The 24,672-nt window shown below is 41.0% G+C and overlaps 1 protein-coding gene across 1 annotated transcript in view; it reads right to left on the reverse strand.

The window, feature by feature from the left end:
- Nucleotides 1-24,672, reverse strand: part of Taf1 (TATA-box binding protein associated factor 1) — a 323,621-nt gene that overhangs the window by 239,949 nt on the left and 59,000 nt on the right. The window contains exons 6-9 of the mRNA XM_071676313.1: nucleotides 17,888-18,085; nucleotides 9,853-10,059; nucleotides 6,990-7,129; nucleotides 3,195-3,403 (exon numbers count right to left, since the gene is read on the reverse strand). Coding sequence (XP_071532414.1) covers nucleotides 3,195-3,403; nucleotides 6,990-7,129; nucleotides 9,853-10,059; nucleotides 17,888-18,085 — 754 coding nt within the window. The remainder of the gene's footprint in view (nucleotides 1-3,194; nucleotides 3,404-6,989; nucleotides 7,130-9,852; nucleotides 10,060-17,887; nucleotides 18,086-24,672) is intronic.

Consider the following 24,672-nt stretch of genomic DNA (forward strand, 5'->3'; position numbering starts at 1 on the left):
AAAATATCCCACTCTCACCTACACAACATGGCTTCAAGCCCAACCACTCCACCAGAAGTTTGCACACCAACCTCACACAACCAATTGTATATACTTTCAACTAACCACAACCTCAGTCTTGTACAATACTCAGGGCAACAAATATTAACAAAGACTTTGACATTCTTAAAAAAAAACACCCTTAAAATACAGCAACAAAACACAAGAATGACAAAAAGTGGCCGGCCAATTTCATAGTTGGCTACCATGGCAGTCACTCATAATGGCTTCACATCTAAAACTCTTAAACTCTACAGTGAAGCATTTTGTTAATGAAGATAGTAATAGAGATGCTGGTTTTACTTGACAAACCAACTTAAAGTGTCCAAAGCAAAAAAAGTACAGAACACTTAGAAAAGCCTAGACATCCATGTTTTACTTTACCACACCCAGATGGATCAGGTGTTTGCTTTGAAGAATGTATGTGAGAAATACTTAGAAAAGCAAATGGATTTGTATGTAGCATTTATGGATCTGGAGAAGGCAAATGATAGGAGTTGATAGAGATCCTCTGTGGAAGGTATTAAGAATATATGGTGTGGGGGCAAGTTGTTAAAAGCAGTGAAAAGTTTTTATCGAGGATGTAAGGCTTGTGTAAGTGTAGGAAGAGAGGACAGTGATCGGCTCTCAGTGAATGTTGGTTCGTGGCAGGGGTGTGTGATGTCTCCATGGGTGTGTTTAATTTGTTTATGGACGGGGTTGTTAGGGAGGTGAATGCAAGAGTTTTGGAAAGTGGGGCAAGTATGCAGTCTGTTTTGGATGAGAGAGCTTGGGAAGTGAGTCAGTTGTTGTTCGCTGATGATACAGCACTGGTGGCTGATTCATGTGAGAAACTGCAGAAGCTGGTGACTGAGTTTGGTAAAGTGTGTGAAAGAAGAAAGTTAAGAGTAAATGTGAATAAGAGCAAGGTTATTAGGTACAGTAGGGTTGAGGGACAAGTCAACTGGGAGGTAAGTTTGAATGGAGAAAAACTGGAGGAAGTAAAGTGTTTTAGATGTCTGGGAGTGGATTTGGCAGCAGATGGAACCATGGAAGCAGAAGTGAATCATAGGGTGGGGGAGGGGGCAAAAGTTCTGGGAGCGCTGAAGAATGTGTGGAAGTCGAGAACATTATCTCCGAAAGCAAAAATGGGTATGTTTGAAGATATAGTGGTTCTAACAATGTTATATGGTTGCGAGGCGTGGGCTATAGATAGAGTTGTGCATAGGAGGGTGGATGTGCTGGAAATGAGATGTTCGAGGACAATATGTGGTGTGAGGTGGTTTGATCAAGTAAGTGATAATAGGTTAAGAGAGATGTGAGGTAATAGAAAGAGTGTGGTTGAGTGCATTATACATGACAGCTAGAAACTGAGTGTGAACGAATGTGGCCTTTGTTGTCTTTTCCTAGCGCTACCTCAGGCACATGCGGGGGAAGGGGGTTGTTATTTCATGTGTGGCGGGGTGGCAATGGGAATGAATAAAGACAGACAGTATGAATTATGTACATGTGTATATATGTATATGTCTGTGTGTGTATAGATATGTATACGTTGAGATGTATAGGTATGTATATTTGCGTGTGTGGACGTGTATGTATATACATGTGTATGTGGGTGGGTTGGGCCAGTCTTTCGTCTGTTTCCTTGTGCTACCTCACTAACGCAAGAGACAGCAACAAAGCAAAATAATAATAACTAAACGAAACTGTAAAGGCTTTATGTATTTGATTAATGAATGATGCAATGATACTAGATACAGGTATCAGCTAAAAACTTACGATTGTCATATGTAAAAATAATGAGTATACGCAAATTTAAGCATCACTATCATTAAGTCCTAATCCATACAAAGTCTGTGAGACGAACATCCACTACCAACATGTTTCTTAGAGTATAATCATGGTGCCTCTTAATGTGCTGCAATAACAAGAGAGGACAAATTGTTCATGCATGGCATGAGAGTCCTGAGGATGACCCAAAGTCAGTATAACCTTCAGATGCTACTGATGAGGCAACTGCATCCTATTATGAATTTTTATTAGAGCAGATTGAACATAGAACTTAATTTGGAATGAAACTTTATTAAGGCAAATTGGCAGATTGAACTTAGAACTTAATTTGGTATATCTAGTTGGAGAGCACTTTGTCAATGATCTATGAGCTCTGGATACATCTAAGGTTTTGGCAAGATGGGTCACCACAAACCTCAGCACTCTAGATCAACATCAGAGTTGCTTTAAGTCCACAGTTCCTTGAAATGTAAGTAACCACTTCAGCCAAGTTTCACTTTCACCTGGTTACAATGGATGAGAACTGACTTAATCATTGGAACCCTGATTCCAAGTCAGAACCTACCCAGCTGATAATCAGACTTTTCCAACCCCAAGAAGTTCTGAATGCATCCATGGCTGATGAAATCATAATCTTAATTTTCTGAGATATCAAAGGGATTCTGCTCATAAACAATAGGCCATGTCATACAATGACTACAGTTGACTGTCATGCTAGCATAATTCAAAACTACACAATACAATGAATGAGAAATAGAGGGAAAAATTGCCATGGGTGGGTTCTTGTTTCATGACCATACACTGGTCCACAAGGCTGCTACTTATGCTTGTAGTTCTGAAGAACTCAGTAACCCTCTTAATATGGCCAGAGAAGAAACATCATTTTGAAGCAAAGCCCCACCTACCCAGCTCTGGGGATGAAAAGAAACTTACAAAGGCTACTTAAGCCTGGTCTGACATGGCTGGAATTATGAGCTTTGAGGTCAATGAAGATTATACTGAAAAACACTCTACACACTATTTGTCTGAATTTTCATTTCATACCTTATTTACAAAACTTTTTGACTGTCCCTTACATGTTGCCAAACAATTTGTTACAAAATATTGCCTTCTGGGAACAGTGGTCTGCATACCACTAATAAGCCATACAAATCTAATGCTAATGCAAAGTCCTTCATATTATTTTATTTTTTGTAATGCCTTTATTTCACACATGTATCAAGTCTTTTGCCACAATCTTAATACTTTCTCTATGATTACTTAAGTTTGAAAAAATTAAGACAAAAGCAAAATACAGGACAAGCTAAAGGAAAATCTATCTAAATTTCAGAAACTGAAGGTGACTTCTTCCCCATCTATTAAGTAGGAAATGGAAAAAATACAACTGCCCTGGGAAAGTGTTGATGGATCAACATCTTCTGGTATGCCAAGTATAATATTCTCATCATTGGGATCAAGAGTCAATACTGTAGGTTCTGGAATGCAGTCCATATTCTCCGGGTCCCAGATGATATTGTCCTCCCAGCATCCATACACTAACTCCTCATTTTCAACAGGGAAGATGGAGTACCAAGTGTCATCATCGCTGTTTTTTCTGTCAACATAAAAAGACACATGAGACAAGTAAAGTAGATTTCCCTGGGGATTTAGCCATACTAGATGCAAGGATAATGCAAAATCATTATATTGTCACTTCATAAAAAACTGGGAATCATTAATGAGTACCTGAAGGAGGCTAGCACAGAGGAGTTGCCATAATTCATAGGTTAGTTACTAGAAGCCTCCACATATTATCATACCACACATTCTAGTTTAAAAATTTATCTAAATGTAAGTAATCAGGTAGGTTCTAGTGGCCAAAAATATGCATAAACTGTTCTAAACTGCTTTACTGAACACTAAATATCATACAAAGCAACAAATACTATAAATGAACACATTAAAGAAAAAAGCCAATGACAGTTCAACTCATGTTAATCTGACCGGCATGTGGTGCAGGTAGCACTAGGAAAAGACAACAAGGGCCACATTCAGTCACACTCAGTCTCAAGCTGTCATGTATAATGCACCGAAACCACAGCTACCTTTCTACATCCAGGCCCCACAGAGCTTTCCATGGCTTACCCCACACGCTTCACGTGCCCTGGTTCAATCCATTGACAGCGCTTCAACCCCGGTATACCGCATCGTTCCAATTCACTCCACTCCTTGCACGCCTTTCACCCTCCTGCATGTTCAGGCCTCGATCACTCAAAATCTTTTTCACTCAATCTTTCCACCTCCAATTTGGTTTTCCACTTCTCCTCGTTCCCTTCACCTCTGACACATATATCCTCTTGGTCAATCTTTCCTCACCCATTCCCTCCATGTGATCAAACCATTTCAAAACACCCTCTTCTGCTCTCTCAACCACACTCTTTTTATTACCACACATCTGTCTTGCCCTTTCATTACTTACTCGATCAAACCACCTCACACCACATATTGTCCTCAAACATCTCATTTCCAACACATTCACCCTCCTCCACACAACTCTATCTATAGCCCATGCCTCGCAACCATACAACATTGTTGGACCCACTATTCCTTCAAACATACCCATTTTTGCTTTCCGAGATAACGTCCTCGCCTCCACACCTTTTTCAACACTCCCAGAACTTTCGCCCCCTCCCCCACCCTATGACTTTCTTCCACTTCCATGGTTCCATCCGCTGCCAAATCCACTCCCAGATATCTAAAACACTTCACTTCCTCCAGTTTTTCTCCATTCAAACGTACCTCCCAATTGACTTGTCCCTGAACCCTACTGTACCTAATAACCTTGCTCTTATTCACATTTACTCTCAGCTTTCTTCTTTCACACACTTTACCAAACTCAGTCACCAGTTTCTGCAGTTTCTCACCCGAATCAGCCACCAATGCTGTATCATCAGTGAACAACAACTGACTCACTTCCCCAGCTCTCTCATCCACAACAGACTGCATACTTGCCCCTCTCTCCAAAACTCTTGCATTCACCTTCCTAACAAACCCATCCATAAACAAATTAAACAACCATTGAAACATCACGCACCCCTGCCGCAAACCAACATTCACTGAGAATATATATATTCGCCATTTCCCGCATTAGTGAGGTAGCTTTAAGACAGGAGGAGTGAGCCTTAGAGGGAATATCCTCGCTTGGCCCCCTTTTCTGTTCCTTCTTTTGGAAAAAGTATATTATTATAATTATTTATTTATTATATTTATTTTGCTTTGTCGCTGTCTCCCGCGTTAGCAAGGTTCGCGCAAGGGAACAGACAAAAGAATGGCCCAACCCACCCACATACACATGTATATACATACATGTCCACACACGCACAATATACATACCTATACATCTCAATGTACACATATATATATACACACACAGACATATACATATATACACATGTACATAATTCATACTGTCTGCCTTTATTTGTTCCCATCGCCACCTCGCCACACATGGAATAAAAACCCCCTCCCCCCTCATGTGTGCGAGGTAGCGCTAGGAAAAACACCAAAGGCCCCATTCATTCACACTGTCCCTAGCTGTCATGTAATAATGCACCGAAACCACAGCTCCCTTTCCACATCCAGGCCCCACACACTTTGCATGGTTTACCCCAGACGCTTCACATGCCCTGGTTCAATCCATTGACAGCACGTCAACCCCGGTATACCACATCGTTCCAATTCACTCTATTCCTTGCACACCTTTCACCCTCCTGCATGTTCATGCCCCAATCACTCAAAATCTTTTTCACTCCATCTTTCCACCTCCAATTTGGTCTCCCACTTTTCCTCGTTCCCTCCACCTCTGACACATATATCCTCTTGGTCAATCTTTCCCCACTCATTCTCTCCATGTGACCAAACCATTATCATAAATAATCGCTGTTTCCTGCATCAGCAAGGTAGCGCCAGAAAACAGATGAAGAATGGCCCATCCACTCATATGCACACATATATATATACATAAATGCCCACATACACACATATACATACATATATATATCAACATATACATACACATATGCAGACATTACATACATAAACATGTACATATTCATACTTGCTTGCCTTCATCCATTCCTGTCACTACCCAGCCCCCTTGTTCCCTCCACCTCTGACACATATATCCTCTTTGTCAACCTTTCCTCACTAACTCTCTCCATGTGTCCAAACCATTTCAACACACCCTCTTCTGCTCTCTCAACTGCATTCTATTCATTTCCACACATCTCTCTTACCATTTCATTACTTAATCAAACTACCTCACACCACATAATGCCCTCAAACATTTCATTTCTAAAACATCCACCCCCCTCTGTACAACCCTACCTACAGCCCATGCCTCACTACCATATAATACTGCTGAAACTACAATTCCTTCAAACATATCCATTTTTGCTCTCCCAGACAAAGTTCTCTCATTCCATACAATCTTCATCACTTCCAGGACCTTTGCTCCCTCCCCCACACTGAGACTCACTTCTGCTTCCATGGTCCCGTTCACTGCCAAGTCCACTCCCAGATATCTACAACACTTCACTTCCTCAAGTTTTTCTCCATTCAAACTAACATCCCAGTTAACTTATCCCTCAACCCTGCTGAACCTAATAACCTTGCTCTTATTCACATTTATTCTCAACTTTCTCCTTTCACACACTTTTCCAAAGTCAGTCACCAACTTCTGCAGTTTCTTAACTGAATCAGCCACCAGTGCTGTATCATTGGCAAACAACAACTGACTCACTTCCCAAGCCCTCTCATCCCCAACAGACTGCATACTCGCCCCTCTCTCCAAAACTCTTGTATTTACCTCCCTAACCATCCCATCCATAAGCAAATTACACATCCATCCCTAGGGATAGGGGAGAAAGAATACTTCTCATGTATTTCCTGTGTATCACAGAAGGCAACTAAAGGGGGCAGGAGTGGAAGCTGGAAACCCTCCCCTCCTTGTATTTCAATTTCTAAAATTCTAAAAGGGGGAAATGTAGTTTAGTCTACAGAAAAATGTTTCAACTACATATCCCTTTACTCCATGAATGCAGTTAAGCAATCCAATGAACCCAGTTGAGATACATCATCTTTAGGTCTAAATACAGTTTACCAAGAAGCTCAAGTATCTTATTATAAAAAATAATACTTACGGCAACTGGCTTTTAGTTTTAGTGCTTTTGGTGGATGCAAAAGGTGTGGCAACTTTGGTAGGCTGACTAAAAGCCTGGGCAGTACGATTGTAACTGCTTGGAACCCATCCTGCTGCCATGTTTTTGCGCTTCTGATTGAGCTGTTGATGAACAAAGGTAATTTGTAGAATCATAGAATGAGAAAAAATAAATATAGAATATCCTAATACAAATCAACTTTACTGTTTGTGCCAATCACAAGAATATCTCCAAAAAATTTTCCCTCCTAGATTCAAATGAAATACCCAGACACAAACCAAAGTCAGTATTTTAAACCATCTAACAAATAATTTCTGCAAAAATCAATTATAAAAAGAGCATACACTTCTCACACACAACTTACCAAAATTTCTTAATATACTGGGTTTCCACGAAGTTATGTTCTGCTTTTAAAATCTGATGACAAGAGGTGATGAAAGCCTTGAGTACAGTGAAATATGGCAGCAGGAATGGATGGCATTTCAACTAAATTTCTTAAGATTATGAATGGTTAGTAAGGATTTTCAATGTGCGTAAGGATCATAGTTAGGTGTCTGAGGATTGGGAGACTATGTATAGTACCAGAGGATAAAAGTAAACATTGACATTACTAAGGAATAGGTCTGTTAAGCATACCTGATATGCTGTATGGAAGAGACATGATTGAGAGGGTTGAGGCATGCATAGTACATCAGATTGGGGAGGAATAATTTGGTTTCATGTGTGGACAAGGGGTTTTCTTGAAAAATGTAGAGTATCAGCAAAAAACATTGTCCGCCCCCATATACTTCCATAGGAGATACACGGGTAAAGTATACTGTGAATAAAGGCACAGGATGCTCTCTAGGTGAAATCTTATTACATCTGGTTGCTGGTACAAGTGTTTGCTTCTGGGCTCTGTATTTCTTTTACCTGTGCCTCTTAACTTTCTAAGAATGAGAAAGCCCAAATTCTTAACTATAAGCAAAAAAATGTGGGTACACTCAAGATTTTTTTGGCCCACTGGATGCTCAGGATATACGATCAGGAGGCTGCTTCCTGCAACAACTCATCAGTGGTGCCTCACCTCTTTCAGATCAAAACTGTATGTATCCAAAAAAATGGACCTACAATAATTCACAAGCTTTGCAAGTTCCATGCTCAGATGTCTGCAGATGGTAATCAAGGCCAAAGAAGAGATAAAAAACTAAAACATTTGTGGGAGCACCTTTGAAAATGTATGGGGAGGTGGACAAGGATTTTTGCTGACACTGTTAGTGAGAAATATTTAGAGAAACAGAAGGATCTGTTTATGGCATTTATGGATCAAAAGAAAGCATATGATAAGGTTGATACACTGTGGAAGATATTACAAAAATGTGGTACGGGAGGAAAGCTTTGAAAAGTAGTGCAAGCAGGTAGACAGGAGGGTGAGTGATTCCAGATGAAGGTGAGTATGTGGCAGGGTTTGATGATGTTACTATGGCTGTGCAATCTATTTATGGGTGGGGTGGTGAGGAAAGGACATGTAACACTTTAGAGGAGATAGGTAGGTCCACAGTCTGGTGGGAGTGTGGGTGCCTGTGAGGGGAGTCAATCATTGTGAAGTGTTTTGATTTGGGCCTCAGTTGCCCATACTTTCTCAGCTAAAAAAAGAAATAAAGGAGAAAGATACCCAGGAGTGGAAAAAGCAACAAATGGAATCATGGGAGCTGAAAAGAGTCATAAGATGGATGAGAAAGAGAATGTCCTGGGTGCACTGAGGAATGTGTGGTGAGCTCACTACCTGGGAGGGCAAAACTAGGGAAAAGGGGTGCAGAGATGAAATGTGGTGATGAGGTATAGTGGCTAGTGACAAGTCTGTTTGGGAATGATACTGCCTTGTTTGTTGAGAGGGAAAAGGAGTTGCATAAGCATTGGCAATTGAAGATAAATGTGAGTAAAAATAATTAATAGTGTTTAAAAGGAAACAGAGTGAAGGAATAGATTTTGCAAAGCCCTACAGAGTGTGAGAAGAAAGTGTACTAAACTGTGTTACAGATATGGTGGAGAAAGACTAGAAGAGGTGAAGGAAATCAAATATCTAGAAGTTATCCTGGATAAGTTTGGCATCATGAAAAGAGAGATAAGGAAGAGAGCAGTACAGCATAGAAGATCCTTGGGTCCCCTAACAGAATGATAAAGGGCAGAATGTGTTTATGGAAATAAAGAAAGCTTTAAGGGACAGCATAATCCTCCTGACCGTGACCTATACAGCCAAAAAATGGTCATGGAATGAGTCACAAAGGTCAAGAATCCAGGCTGTGGAAATAAGTTATCTGAAAGGAGCATGTAGTATGACTAAATGGAATGAAGAAAGAAAGGAGAGGATGTATGAGAGATTTGGTATGACAGGAAATGCAGAGGGAATGTATTTTGGAGTGGTTGAGTGGGTGAAACGTAATACTCTGAGATGGTTTGGATAAGTGGAAAGAATGCAAGATGGGGAATTTACAAAGAGAGTGTGTGATAGCAGGACTAATGGGGTTAGTTTCGGAAGAAAACCTGTGATATGGAGAAACAGAGTGGGAAAGTATTGGAGGGAGAAAAATGGTGAAAGGATGCATAGAACAGTGTATGCAAGGGAGGCATGTAAGGACAAGGATAAGAGGAAATTTTTTTGCCATGGCTACCCCCTTGATGGAAGTTCCCAGAGGGAACAGGCATCAAAGAGATAGAAAGAACAGATAGAAAGACAGCTATATCCCAGCACATCTGAATAAGGACCCAACTCCCCAGACCATACAGAGCTACTTACCATATGTTCCTCAAATGCTGCTCATGGATGAAAATTTTATAATTAGACACATTGTAAGCTACTTTATACCTTGTGTTTTATATCATCACCACTCCAGATGATATCCTCCTCCCAGTTGTACTGTGTAACCATGTGGAAAGAATCATCAGGAAACTCTTCTTCACCATCAGCTTCATAGCCTGACATCTTCTCAATTTTTTCTTCTTTTATAAGGCTGTCTGAATGGGTTGAATTTTCTAGTTTTATGTCTGGGTTCTCCCCCAGATTTTTCTCATCCTAGACAAGTCAACATCAGCATGAATTAGTCACTGTGACATAAAAAAAACTATGAATTCACAAAAAAGTTTTGTATTTCCTTTAGGGAAAATGATAAATAGAAAACTGTTTTCTCTAAAAAAAAATTCTAAGCTATTTCCAAATGAAAAGTTTAAATGAAAAGGTAAATCTATCATTTCTGATGTATAATATATCAGTCCATACTTTAGACAGAGTGTTCATCAAAGAATTTTAACAAAACCAAATGCTAAAAACCAATCTACTCCTTTACATGTTATTCATCTGTTTTGCACTAAGGTGGTTTAAGAATAGCTCCTCCAAATAGAGCAGTCTTTAACAATTATTCCATTTAGACAAACCCATTCACAAATGTTCACCATCACTCTGTTCCATCTTATGTCTAGTACTCCTCAATACTTATCAATTTCAACCTCATTTACATATCCTCTTTGGCAATTTCTCTTTGCTCTATTCTTATAATTTCAATACTCCTTCTTTACTTTCCTGACCCATCCCTTGGGAACCAGATATCTAACTTTAATTCCTTTATTACTTACTATGACTTCTTTCTAGCTTTATATCTGCTGCATAAAAAATTACATCTGAACTATAAAATCTACAGGCCAATCTAGCATTACAGAGCCTCTTTTCATACACATATAATGATACAAGGTTAAACAACATCCAACAAAGTTTGCTATACCCTTCCTGATTTCTCAGCCATTCTATGGCAAATGTACTAATTACATGCCACCTTTTATAAAGTGAATTCCAACCTATTATTTTCTGACATCAAGATGCCAGGTGTGGACAAAAGCTTTCATTGATTCATAAAAAAAAGAAATGTAAAAAGAGGAAAAATAAATATCTAAAAGTTTTGGATGAAATAAGAACTACCTCTTCCTAAGGGGGTAGGCCACTTTTATTATGAAAGAAATGACAAGGTAAAAAACCTAAAAGATTAGTGATGTATCAAGGAAACAGATATCAAAATGGCTAAAATCTGAGCTGCAAATGGCTACAAAGTAATCATGTAAGAGTAGCCAGCCAAGAATTATACGATCTATCTAATGGTAAAAGCACACACGCAACCAGTTCTGTGAAGCAGAAACAATAATATCATTGTGAGAAAGAAATGATAGTGTATTGCAAGGCAAATGGGTCAAGGTCTAAGGTCAGACTGTGGGAAGTGATCTGGAAAATTGCTTAAACTCAACAATGTAAAGTAAGGGAAAAGAGCTAGAACCTCCCAATCTTCTTTACAAACAAGCATCGGCTAGTGTCAAATGGCAACATGGTGGCCAAAAAGGGTAAATCCTCATGGATATATATCTTGGGTGATGAGATTGTATTTTAGCCCCCACTGAGCAAAAGCTCTTTCAAATGCTCATGGACCTGTTATTACACTTGTGAAAGGAACACAGATAGAAAAATATGATGAGGTGGAATGTATCTTACGTATTTTGACATATGTCTACAAAAAAAAAAGGCCATCCCACTGTTTAATAAGGAATGGTACATTCCTGACCAACTGGAATTGTCAACTTTAAATGAAAAAGTATCTTAAAAAACCTGTGTCACCGTTTAAACAAAAGTGGAATGTGATTAGAAAAAAAAAAAAGACTACTAAGGTACTGTAATGCTTCATTTAGCATTCAGGATAAACTTTGGGAAAATGAAGCACAGAGCAGAACAGCTCTCTTATGGGTGCACATATGGAGATGTAATCCTGAAGAAATTGTTTACCTATGAAATATATTCAGTATCGTATATGAGGGTTACAGGTATTAATAAACACAGCTTATTACAGTAATATAACTTTACTACTTAATGAATAACAAATAAAAGAGGTACAATATTGCATCAGGAATGACAGTTCTTCGATAAACAATGATGACTGTAGTAGAGTGAGTGAAAGAGGTGGCATGTTGGCAAAACACAGAGGGTGGGAGTGAAACAGGAGGTAGTGGATATCGTATGGTTTTGCTCTGGCCGAAGCTAATCCATCTCTGTATCACCAAAATTATGATTTAAGTGGTGGTGGTGAGGGAGATTATGGTAAGTGGTGAGGTGACACTTCAATTGGTTTCTGTGGTAACACTGGCTGCAGCACTGCCAGATGCTACTGAACAACTGATGTCTACTCACAAAATTGAGTGTAACTATATATTTCTTTCTTTCTTTCAAACTATTCGCCATTTCCCACGTTAGCAAGGTAGCATTAAGAACAGAGAACTGGGCCTTCGAGGGAATATCATCACCTGGCCCCCTTCTCTGTTCCTTCTTTTGGAAAAAAAAAAAATGAGAGGGGTGGATTTCCAGCCCCCCCGCTCCCTCCCCTTTTAGTCGCCTTCTACGACATGCAGGGAATACGTGGGAGGTATTCTTTCTCCCCTATCCCTAGGGATAGCATTTATGGATCTGGAGAAGTCATATGATAGAGTTGATAGAGATGCTCTGTGGAAGGTATTAAGAATATATGGTGTGGGAGGCAAGTTGTTAGAAGCAGTGAAAAGTTTTTATTGAGGATGTAAGGCATGTGTACGTGTAGGAAGAGAGGAAAGTGATTGGTTCTCAGTGAATGTAGGTTTGCAGGCAGGGGTGTGTGATGTCTCCATGGTTGTTTAATTTGTTTATGGATGGGGTTATTACGGAGGTGAATGCAAGAGTTTTGGAAAGAGGGGCAAGTATGAAGTCTGTTGGGGATGAGAGAGCTTGGGAAGTGAGTCAGTTGTTGTTCGCTGATGATACAGCGCTGGTGGCTGATTCACGTGAGAAACTGCAGAAGCTGGTGACTGAGTTTGGTAAAGTGTGTGAAAGAAGAAAGTTAAGAGTAAATGTGAATAAGAGCAAGGTTATTAGGTACAGTAGGGTTGAGGGTCAAGTCAATTGGGAGGTGAGTTTGAATGGAGAAAAACTGGAGGAAGTGAAGTGTTTTAGATATCTGGGAGTGGATCTGGCAGCGGATGGAACCATGGAAGCAGAAGTGGATCATAGGGTGGGGGAGGGGGCGAAAATTTCTGGGAGCCTTGAAGAATGTGTGGAAGTCGAGAACATTATCTCGGAAAGCAAAGATGGGTATGTTTGAAGGAATAGTGGTTCCAACAATGTTGTATGGTTGCGAGGCGTGGGCTATGGATAGAGTTGTGCGCAGGAGGGTGGATGTGCTGGAAATGAGATGTTTGAGGACAATGTGTGGTGTGAGGTGGTTTGAACGAGTAAGTAACATAAGGGTAAGAGAGATGTGTGGAAATAAAAAGAGCATGGTTGAGAGAGCAGATGACGGTGTTTTGAAATGGTTTGGGCACATGGAGAGAATGAGTGAGGAAAGATTGACCAAGAGGATATATGTGTCGGAGGTGGAGGGAACGAGGAGAAGAGGGAGACCAAATTGGAGGTGGAAAGATGGAGTGAAAAAGATTTTGTGTGATCGGGGCCTGAACATGCAGGAGGGTGAAAGGAGGGCAAGGAATAGAGTGAATTGGAGCGATGTGGTATACCGGGGTTGACGTGCTGTCAGTGGATTGAATCAGGGCATGTGAAGCGTCTGGGGTAAACCATGGAAAGCTGTGTAGGTATGTATATTTGCGTGTGTGGACATATGTATATACATGTGTATGGGGGTGGGTTGGGCCATTTCTTTCGTCTGTTTCCTTGCGCTACCTCGCAAACGCGGGAGACAGCGGCAAAAAAAAAAATATATATATATAACTATATATATATATATATATATATATATATATATATATATATATATATATATATGTTGAGGGAATAATTGGTATACATGGGGTGTTCAGTGTTGTAAACGGAAATGGTGAAGAGCTTGTAGATTTATGTGCTGAAAAAGGACTGATGATTGGGAATACCTGGTTTAAAAAGCGAGAGATACATAAGTATACTTATGTAAGTAGGAGAGATGGCCAGAGAGCGTTATTGGATTACGTGTTAATTGACAGGCGCGCGAAAGAGAGACTTTTGGATGTTAATGTGCTGAGAGGTGCAACTGGAGGGATGTCTGATCATTATCTTGTGGAGGCTAAGGTGAAGATTTGTATGGGTTTTCAGAAAAGAAGAGAGAATGCTGGAGTGAACAGGGTGGTGAGAGTAAGTGAGCTTGGGAAGGAGACTTGTGTGAGGAAGTACCAGGAGAGACTGAGTACAGAATGGAAAAAGGTGAGAACAATGGAAGTGAGGGGAGTGGGGGAGGAATGGGATGTATTTAGGGAATCAGTGATGGATTGCACAAAAGATGCTTGTGGCATGAGAAGCGTGGGAGGTGGGTTGATTAGAAAGGGTAGTGAGTGGTGGGATGAAGAAGTAAGATTATTAGTGAAAGAGAAGAGAGAGGCATTTGGATGATTTTTGCAGGGAAAAAATGCAATTGAGTGGGAGATGAATAAAAGAAAGAGACAGGAGGTCAAGAGAAAGGTGCAAGAGGTGAAAAAGAGGGCAAATGAGAGTTGGGGTGAGAGAGTATCATTAAATTTTAGGGAGAATAAAAAGATGTTCTGGAAGGAGGTAAATAAAGTGCGTAAGACAAGGGAGCAAATGGGAACTTCAGTGAAGGGCGCAAATGGGGAGGTGATAACAAGTAGTGGTGATGTGAGAAGGAGATGGAGTGAGTATTTTGAAGGTTTGTTGAATGTGTTTGATGATAGAGGGGCAGATATAGGGTGTTTTGGTCGAGGTGGTGTGCAAAGTGAGAGGGTTAGGGAAAATGATTTGGTAAACAGAGAAGAGGTAGTAAAAGCTTTGCGGAAGATGAAAGTCAGCAAGGCAGCAGGTTTGGATGGTATTGCAGTGGAATTTATTAAAAAAGGGGGTGACTGTATTGTTGACTGGTTAGTAAGGTTATTTAATGTATGTATGACTCATGGTGAGGTGCCTGAGGATTGGCAGAATGCGTGCATAGTGCCATTGTACAAAGGCAAAGGGGATAAGAGTGAGTGCTCAAATTACAGAGGTATAAGTTTGCTGAGTATTCCTGGGAAATTATATGGGAGGGTATTGATTGAGAGGGTGAAGGCATGTACAGAGCATCAGATTGGGGAAGAGCAGTGTGGTTTCAGAAGTGGTAGAGGATGTGTGGATCAGGTGTTTGCTTTGAAGAATGTATGTGAGAAATACTTAGAAAAGCAAATGGATTTGTATGTAGCATTTATGGATCTGGAGAAGGCATATGATAGAGTTGATAGAGATGCTCTGTGGAAGGTATTAATAATATATGGTGTGGGAGGCAAGTTGTTAGAAGCAGTGAAAAGTTTTTATCGAGGATGTAAGGTATGTGTACATGTAGGAAGAGAGGAAAGTGATTCGTTCTCAGTGAATGTAGGTTTGCAGCAGGGGTGTGTGATGTCTCCATGGTTGTTTAATTTGTTTATGGATGGGGCTGTTAGGGAGGTGAATGCAAGAGTTTTGGAAAGAGGGGCAAGTATGAAGTCTGTTGTGGATGAGAGAGCTTGGGAAGTGAGTCAGTTGTTGTTCGCTGATGACACAGCGCTGGTGGCTGATTCATGTGAGAAACTGCAGAAGCTGGCGACTGAGTTTGGTAAAGTGTGTGAAAGAAGAAAGTTAAGAGTAAATGTGAATAAGAGCAAGGTTATTGGGTACAGTAGGGTTGAGGGTCAAGTCAATTGGGAGGTAAGTTTGAATGGAGAAAAACTAGAGGAAGTAAAGTGTTTTAGATATCTGGGAGTGGATCTGGCAGCGGATGGAACCATGGAAGCGGAAGTGGATCATAGGGTGGGGGAGGGGGCGAAAATCCTGGGAGCCTTGAAGAATGTGTGGAAGTCAAGAACATTATCTCGGAAAGCAAAAATGGGTATGTTTGAAGGAATAGTGGTTCAAACAATGTTGTATGGTTGCGAGGCGTGGGCTATGGATAGAGTTGTGCGCATGGGGGTGGATGTGCTGGAAATGAGATGTTTGAGGACAATGTGTGGTGTGAGGTGGTTTGATCGCGTAAGTAACGTAAGGGTAAGAGAGATGTGTGGAAATAAAAAGAGCGTGGTTGAGAGAGCAGAAGAGGGTGTTTTGAAATGGTTTGGGCAAATGGAGAGAATGAGTGAGGAAAGATTGTCAAAGAGGATATATGTGTCGGAGGTGGAGGGAACAAAATCATGTCGAGGAGAGCTCTCTTTGCTTTGCTCCAAGTCTGGGTCATTCTCAGCAAAGTGATCCAGGATCTCCATGATCATGGTAATGATGTTACTAAGGAATGGTATGGCAAGGTTTCTCTACAGGGATGTCTCTATATCAAAGTCATCAGCCTCATTCTGGATGTGCTGCTGTGCCAATTCCCACAGTTCATCATTAATAAGACTGTCACCATGAAACTGCAGTAGCTCCCCCACGTCATCCACATCCGCATTGCTCAGTCCTGCTTTGCTGGCCAGCTTGACAATGTCAATCACAGTCACTGGTGCCATGTAAAAGTCCAGGATGTTATTGCATGCTTATGACCAGAGCTTCCAAACTCCATACATGGAATTGTTAATTACTTCATCTCAGGCTGCTGTAATTTTATCTATGGCCTTCATGATGTGGTAGTTTTTCCAAAATTTTCGTACAGATTGTTTACCTCTGCCATCTATTTCCTCAAAAAGTTGTTGGAAGGGGGTACGAAGGTAGTAAGCCTTGAAATTTGATATGACTCTGACCCACTGGCTGGATCAAGGGTGCTTGAAGTCACATGAAGCATTACCCCTTAGCAGTATTGCTTGACCTATTGGCTGGATCATGGAAGCATGAAGTCACCTGAAGCATTAACCCCAAAAGTAGTGTTAATTAGTCTTTTGCAACCTTGAACCCAGAAGCATACTTTGCTTCTTGAGAGATGAAAGTACAAGATGGAATTCTTTTCTGGAAAAGGTTGGTTTCATCAAAACTGAAGACAAGCTGGAAAGGAAAATTGCCACATTCAGTAGTAGCTTTGGAGGTGGCAGAAAATTCACGGACACCCCGCACATCCCTACGGACAGCTTCACCACAAATGCAGATGAAGTGCAAGTTACTGCACTGTTTGAACTGGTCAAACCACTCTTGGTAGCTGAGAATGTTTCCAAGTTATCACCTTACTTCTTCCTGAAGGCACCTGAAGATCTTGCTTTTTCCAAGATCATGAGTTTGCTTAATGACATACTATATGCATATGGCCATCCACCTACAAGCTTTACCTACCTTCAATTCATTCTTATAAACTTCTTAAGTTCTCTTCAGTGTTGTTAACTTCGTGGTCATCATGGCAGAAGCTTTTAATCTGTCTGCATCTTAAGAATGTCTATTTGAAATCATCACTGACATTGACTTGATGCTCACCAGTTTCCAACCACCTTAACACTCATAATTTTTCATCCATGGAGAGGTTTTTCCGAGGAAATTTAGATGCAATAGCAGTACTAGTACTTGTAGGCTATCTTCCAGACATGATAGGTAAAAAAACAGTCACCATAACATAAAAAATTCAGCAGGTCAGCAAGAATGTGTGCCCAGTGTAAGTAAGGCAAAATTTGTACAGTATTAACAATAGACAGCACTCGGCACTGACTAGGTACGAGAATATGATTGTATGGCGTTCTGACTGGCCAAGTGGCTATAAACACAAAGAGCTACTCTTGGCACTATTGTGAGTGTTCAGACTCTTGACTTTTGATTTCTGTTAAGGATTTTCATCAATTTTTTTCCTAGTAAAACTAAAAGTCCAAGATTCAAGCAAGAGCATTACAACAAAACAGCTCTCTAATAGGTAGTGCAAACCATGGTATTATTGTAGAGGTAAAAAAACCTAAAAAACATAAGTTTTTATACATAGTTTGATGCAACTTACTTTTAATCTCAGTTTAAAACCATAATCAAAGTTGCCACCAGAGAGTGGTATGTCCAGCATATCATACCACAGCTGTGCTGGACCATAACGCCAATCAGCTTCATGAGGTTTGTTTGGATCACGGTCATTATTTTTGTCTCCTTCCCCTTTCTGGCTACCACTAGTGGAATCCTGCTCCTGAGTCTGACTGAAACGTACCTGAAAAATACCAAACAAAGAATCATATATCAATATGGTTAAAAAAGATAAAAGATGAGGACATGGTGAACCAGATGCTGTTTACAGACCACACAGCAAAGGTGCCAGACTCAAGAGAAAGATTCTAAATTGCTGAAAGACTTGTTAGAATATATAATATGAAAGCTGAAAAGAAGTGTAAAAAAAAGTTAAGGTTATGATGTACATCAAGAGGGGTAATACAAGATGGTTTAAGAATAAGTTTTAAATGAAAAGGAACTGGAGGAAGTGGGGAACTTTACTACCTGAGAGTGGGCATGGCAGCAGATGGAACTATAGGGACTGAAGTGAGTGTCAGGATAGGAGAAAAGCCTAGGATCCCGGGTGAGTTAAGCAACACATCAAATGGAAGGTGATTGTCTGTAAAGGCACCTGAGAAAAGAAGTGGGGTCAGATGGAACTGTGGGGGGCTGAAGCACATCACAGGGTGGAAAAGGGGCATAAAGTTCTGAGTGTGTTAAGGAGCATACGGAAGGAAAGGTCAGTGCCTGTTAAGGCACAGATGGAGGAAATACTGGTCTGCCCCAATTATACCAAGTAATTTTCCAAAAGGTTGATATAAGTGAATTCAGCACAAGCAAATACCTGTTTACATAGTAAAAGCGAGGTTCTGTTCAAAATGAATTCCGAGACCCATCTTTTGAGAAAATGCAAACAAGTATACTAAAACCCTATTATATCAGATGTTGTATTCATTTGAAATCAGCTTTTATCAGATATTCAGATTCCAATCAGACTATCATAACATTAATAGAAATTAGTGTGATAATTCCAATGACAGTCCAGTGGTCAACCATGCTAGCGATCACCAACAACTGCAATAGTACAAACCCAGTGTGGCTCCCCAGAACCCTACCCAAGGTGAACCAAGCAACCAACAGAGTCGCTCACCTGCAAATGTTTCAAATCATTCTAATTTGTGACATCATTTTCAGTTAGCCAAATTTTCTAACATACTTTGAGCTAAGGGGCAGAGAGGAAAGCGAGAATTCACTAAGTTCACCTAATCTAAAGTGTGTTTTAGACCATATCAAAATCAACTACAAACATTTTCATAACATCTGCACTATTTCTGATCATACCTGAAGGCAATAAGTTTGACTCAAGTACAGCAGGGTTACACATGAGCTTAATGCCGATGAGATCATATCTATAGGGAATAAGTTTGACTTAAGTAGAGCAGGGTTACACATGAGCTTAATGCTGATGAGATCATATCTTAAGGGAATAAGTCTGACTCAGGTACAGCAGGGTTACACATGAGCTTAATGCTGATGAGATGAACTTACTTTCACTATTTTCTTTATTGTTTTGTTTTCCTCCTGCCTCTTTCCCATCTTTAAGTCGTGGAAGGAGGCAGGAGCGGGGGGCTAGAAACCCTCCCCTCCTTGTATTTCAAATTTCTAAAAGGGGAAACAGAAGAAAGTCATGCGGGGAGTGCTCATCCTCCCGAAGGCTCAGATTGGGGTGTCTAAATGTGTGTGGATGTAAGCAAGATGAGTTGGAGTTGTGGGAGTATGTAAGAGAGTGTAAGAAAGTAAACTCTAGATTGATATGGGTAAAACTGAAAGTTGATGGAGAGAGATGGGTGATCATTGGTGCCTATGTACCTGGTCATGAGAAGAAAGATCATGAGAGGCAAGTGTTTTGGGAGCAGCTGAGTGAGTGTGTTAGCAGCTTTGATGCACGAGACCAGGTTACAGTAATGGGTGATTTGAATGCAAAGGTGAGTAATATGGCAGTTGAGGGTATAATTGGTGAACATGAGGTGTTCAGTGTTGTAAATGGAAATGGTGAAGAGCTTGTAGATTTGTGTGCAGAAAAAGGGCTGGTGATTGGGAATACCTTGTTTAAAAAGAGAGATATACACAAGTATATGTATGTAAGTAGGAGAGATGGCCAAAGAGCATTACTGGATAATGTGTTAATTGATAGGCACACACAAGAGAGACTTTTGGATGTTAATGTGCTGAGAGGGGCAACTGGAGGGATGTCTGATCATTATCTTGTGGAGGTGAAGGTGAAGATTTGTAGAGGTTTTCAGAAAAGAAGAGAGAATGTTGGGGTGAAGAGAGAGGTGAGAGTAAGTGAGCTTAGAAAAGAGACTTGTGTGAAGAAGGACCAGGAGAGATGAGTGCAGAATGGCAAAAGGTGAAAGCAAATGACATAAGGAGAGTGGGAGAGGAATGGGATGTACTTAGGGAAGCAGCGATGGCTTGCACAAAAGATGCTTGTGGCATGAGAAGCGTGGGAGGTGGGCAGATTTCAAAGGATAGTGAGTGGTGGGATGAAGAAGCAAGATTGTTAGTGAAAAAGAAGAGAGAGGCGTTTGGACAATTTTGCAGGGAAGTAGCCCAAATGACTGGGAGATGTATAAAAGAAAGAGGCAGGAGGTCAAAAGAAAGGTGCAAGTGTTGAAAAAGAGGACAAATGAGAGTTGGGGTGAGAGAGTATCATCAAATTTTAGGGAGAATAAAAAGATGTTTTGGAGGGAGGTAAATAAAGTGTGTAAGACAAGAGAACAAATGGAAACATCGGTGAAGAGGGATAATGGGGAGGTAGTAACAAGTAGTGGTGAAGTGAGAAGGAGATGGAGTGAGTATTTTGAAGGTTTGTTGAATGTGTTTGATGACAAGTGGCAGATATAGGGTGTTTTGGTCAAGGTGGTGTGAGAAGTGAGAGGGTCAAGAAGAATGGTTTGGTAAACAGAGAAGAGGTAGTGAAAAGCTTTGCAGAAGATGAAAGCCGGCAAGGCGGCAGATTTGGATGGTATTGCAGTGGAATTTATTAAAAAAGGGGGGCGACTATGTTGTTGACTGGTTGGTAAGGATATTCAATGTATGTATGGTTCATGGTGAAGTGCCTGAGGATTGGCAGAATGCATGCATAGTGCCATTGTACAAAGGCAAAGGGGATAAAGGTGAGTGTTAAATTACAGAGGTATGTTTGTTGAGTATTCCTGGGAAACTGTATGGGAGAGTATTGATTGAGAGGGTAAAGGCATGTACAGAGCACGAGATTAGGGAAGAGCAGTGGGGTTTCAGAAGTGGTAGGGGATGTGTGGATCAGGTGTTTGCTTTGAAGAATGTTTGTGAGAAATACTAAGAAAAACATATAGATTTGTAGGTAAGTTGCTAGAAGCAGTAAACAGTTTCTACTAAGGATGTAAGGCATGTGTACGAGTTGGAAGAAAGATAAGTGATCGGCTCCCAGTGAATGTTGGTTTGCAACAGGGGTGCGTAATGTCTCCATGGTTGTTTAATTTGTTTATGGAGGGGATGGTTTTGGAGGTAAATGCAAGAGTTTTGGAAAGAGGGGCAAGTAAGTAGTCTGTTGTGGATAAGAGGGCTTGGGGAGTGATTCAGTTGTTGTTTGCTGATGATACATCGCTGGTGGCTGATTCAGGTGAGAAACTGCAGAAGTTGGTGACTGAGTTTAGTAAAGTGTGTGAAAGATGAAAGCTGAGAGTATGTGTGAATAAGAGTAAGGTTGTTAGGTTCTGAAGGGTTGAGGAACAAGTGAATTGGGAGATAAGTTTGAATGGAGAAAAATGGAGGAAGTGAATTGTTTTAGATATCTGGGAGTGGATTTGGCAGCGGATGGAACCATGCAAGGTGGGGGAGGGGGTGAAGGTTCTGGGAGCAATGAAGAATGTGTGGAAGGTGAGAACGTTATCTCGGAGAGCAAAAGTGGGTATGTTTGAAGGAATGGTGGTTCCAACAATATTAAATGGTTGCGAGGAATGGGTTATAGACAGGATTGTGCAGAGGAGGATGGATGTATTGGAAATGAAATGTTTGAGGACAATATGTGGTGTGAGGTGGTTTGATTAAGTAATGAAAGGGTAAGAGAGATGTGTGGTAATAAAAAGAGTGTGGTTGAAAGAGCAGAAAAAGGTGTGTTGAAATGGTTTGGTCACATGGAGAGAATGAGTGAGGAAAGATTGACAAAGAGGATATATGTGTCAAAGGTGGAGGGAACAAGTAGAAGTGGGAGACCAAATTGGAGGTGGAAGGATGGAGTGAAAAAGATTTTGAGTGATCAGGGCCTGAACATAGAGGAAGGTAAAAGGTTTCCAAGGAATAGAGTGAATCGGAACAATGTGATATACCGGGTTGACATGCTGTCAATGGATTGAACCAGGGCATGTGAAGCATCTGGGGTAAACCATAGAAAGTTTTGTGGGGCCTGGATGTGGAAAGGGAGCTGTGGTTTCAGTGCATTACACATGACAGCTAGAGACTAAGTGTGAACAAATGTGGCCTTTGTTGTCTTTTCCTAGCGCTACCTCACCCTGCGCGGGGGAAGGGGGGTGCTATTTCATGTGTGGCAAGATGGTGATGGGAATGGATGAAGGCAGCAAGTATGAATATGTACATGTATGTATATGTCTTGTGGCATGAGAAGAGTGGGAGGTGGGCTGTTTAGAAAGGGTAGTGAGTGGTGGGATGAAGAAGTAAGAGTATTAGTGAAAGAGAAGAGAGAGGCATTTGGACGATTTTTGCAGGAAAAAAATGCAATTGAGTGGGAGAAGTATAAAAGAAAGAGACAGGAGGTCAAGAGAAAGGTGCAAGAGGTGAAAAAAAGGGCAAATGAGAGTTGGGGTGAGAGACTATCAGTAAATTTTAGGGAGAATAAAAAGATGTTCTGGAAGGAGGTAAATAGGGTGCGTAAGACAAGGGAGCAAATGGGAACTTCAGTGAAGGGCGTAAATGGGGAGGTGATAACAAGTAGTGGTGATGTGAGAAGGAGATGGAATGAGTATTTTGAAGGTTTGTTGAATGTGTCTGATGACAGAGTGGCAGATATAGGGTGTTTGGGTCGAGGTGGTGTGCAAAGTGAGAGGGTTAGGGAAAATGATTTGGTAAACAGAGAAGAGGTAGTAAAAGCTTTGCGGAAGATGAAAGCCGGCAAGGCAGCAGGTTTGGATGGTATTGCAGTGGAATTTATTAAAAAAGGGGGTGACTGTATTGTTGACTGGTTGGTAAGGTTATTTAATGTATGTATGACTCATGGTGAGGTGCCTGAGGATTGGCGGAATGCTTGCATAGTGCCATTGTACAAAGGCAAAGGGGATAAGAGTGAGTGCTCAAATTACAGAGGTATAAGTTTGTTGAGTATTCCTGGTAAATTATATGGGAGGGTATTGATTGAGAGGGTGAAGGCATGTACAGAGCATCAGATTGGGGAAGAGCAGTGTGGTTTCAGAAGTGGTAGAGGATGTGTGGATCAGGTGTTTGCTTTGAAGAATGTATGTGAGAAATACTTAGAAAAGCAAATGGATTTGTATGTAGCATTTATGGATCTGGAGAAGGCATATGATAGAGTTGATAGAGATGCTCTGTGGAAGGTATTAAGAATATATGGTGTGGGAGGAAAGTTGTTAGAAGCAGTGAAAAGTTTTTATCGAGGATGTAAGGCATGTGTACGTGTAGGAAGAGAGGAAAGTGATTGGTTCTCAGTGAATGTAGGTTTGCGGCAGGGGTGTGTGATGTCTCCATGGTTGTTTAATTTGTTTATGGATGGGGTTGTTAGGGAGGTAAATGCAAGAGTTTTGGAAAGAGGGGCAAGTATGAAGTCTGTTGGGGATGAGAGAGCTTGGGAAGTGAGTCAGTTGTTGTTCGCTGATGATACAGCGCTGGTGGCGGATTCATGTGAGAAACTGCAGAAGCTGGTGACGGAGTTTGGTAAAGTGTGTGGAAGAAGAAAGTTAAGAGTAAATGTCAATAAGAGCAAGGTTATTAGGTACAGTAGGGTTGAGGGTCAAGTCAATTGGGAGGTGAGTTTGAATGGTGAGAGGCTGGAGGAAGTGAAGTGTTTTAGATATCTGGGAGTGGATCTGTCAGCGGATGGAACCATGGAAGCGGAAGTGGATCATAGGGTGGGGGAGGGGGCGAAAATTTTGGGAGCCTTGAAAAATGTGTGGAAGTCGAGAACATTATCCCGGAAAGCAAAAATGGGTATGTTTGAAGGAATAGTAGTTCCAACAATGTTGTATGGTTGCGAGGCGTGGGCTATGGATAGAGTTGTGCGTAGGAGGATGGATGTGCTGGAAATGAGATGTTTGAGGACAATGTGTGGTGTGAGGTGGTTTGATCGAGTAAGTAACGTAAGGGTAAGAGAGATGTGTGGAAATAAAAAGAGCGTGGTTGAGAGAGCAGAAGAGGGTGTTTTGAAATGGTTTGGGCACATGGAGAGAATGAGTGAGGAAAGATTGACCAAGAGGATATATGTGTCGGAGGTGGAGGGAACGAGGAGAAGAGGGAGACCAAATTGGAGGTGGAAAGATGGAGTGAAAAGGATTTTGTGTGATCGGGGCCTGAACATGCAGGAGGGTGAAAGGAGGGCAAGGAATAGAGTGAATTGGAGCGATGTGGTATACAGGGGTTGACGTGCTGTCAGTGGATTGAATCAAGGCATGTGAAGCGTCTGGGGTAAACCATGGAAAGCTGTGTAGGTATGTATATTTGCGTGTGTGGACGTGTGTATGTACATGTGTATGGGGGGGGTTGGGCCATTTCTTTCGTCTGTTTCCTTGCGCTACCTCG

Source organism: Panulirus ornatus, chromosome 1, assembly GCF_036320965.1.
Source record: "Panulirus ornatus isolate Po-2019 chromosome 1, ASM3632096v1, whole genome shotgun sequence".
Lineage (NCBI taxonomy): Eukaryota > Metazoa > Arthropoda > Malacostraca > Decapoda > Palinuridae > Panulirus > Panulirus ornatus.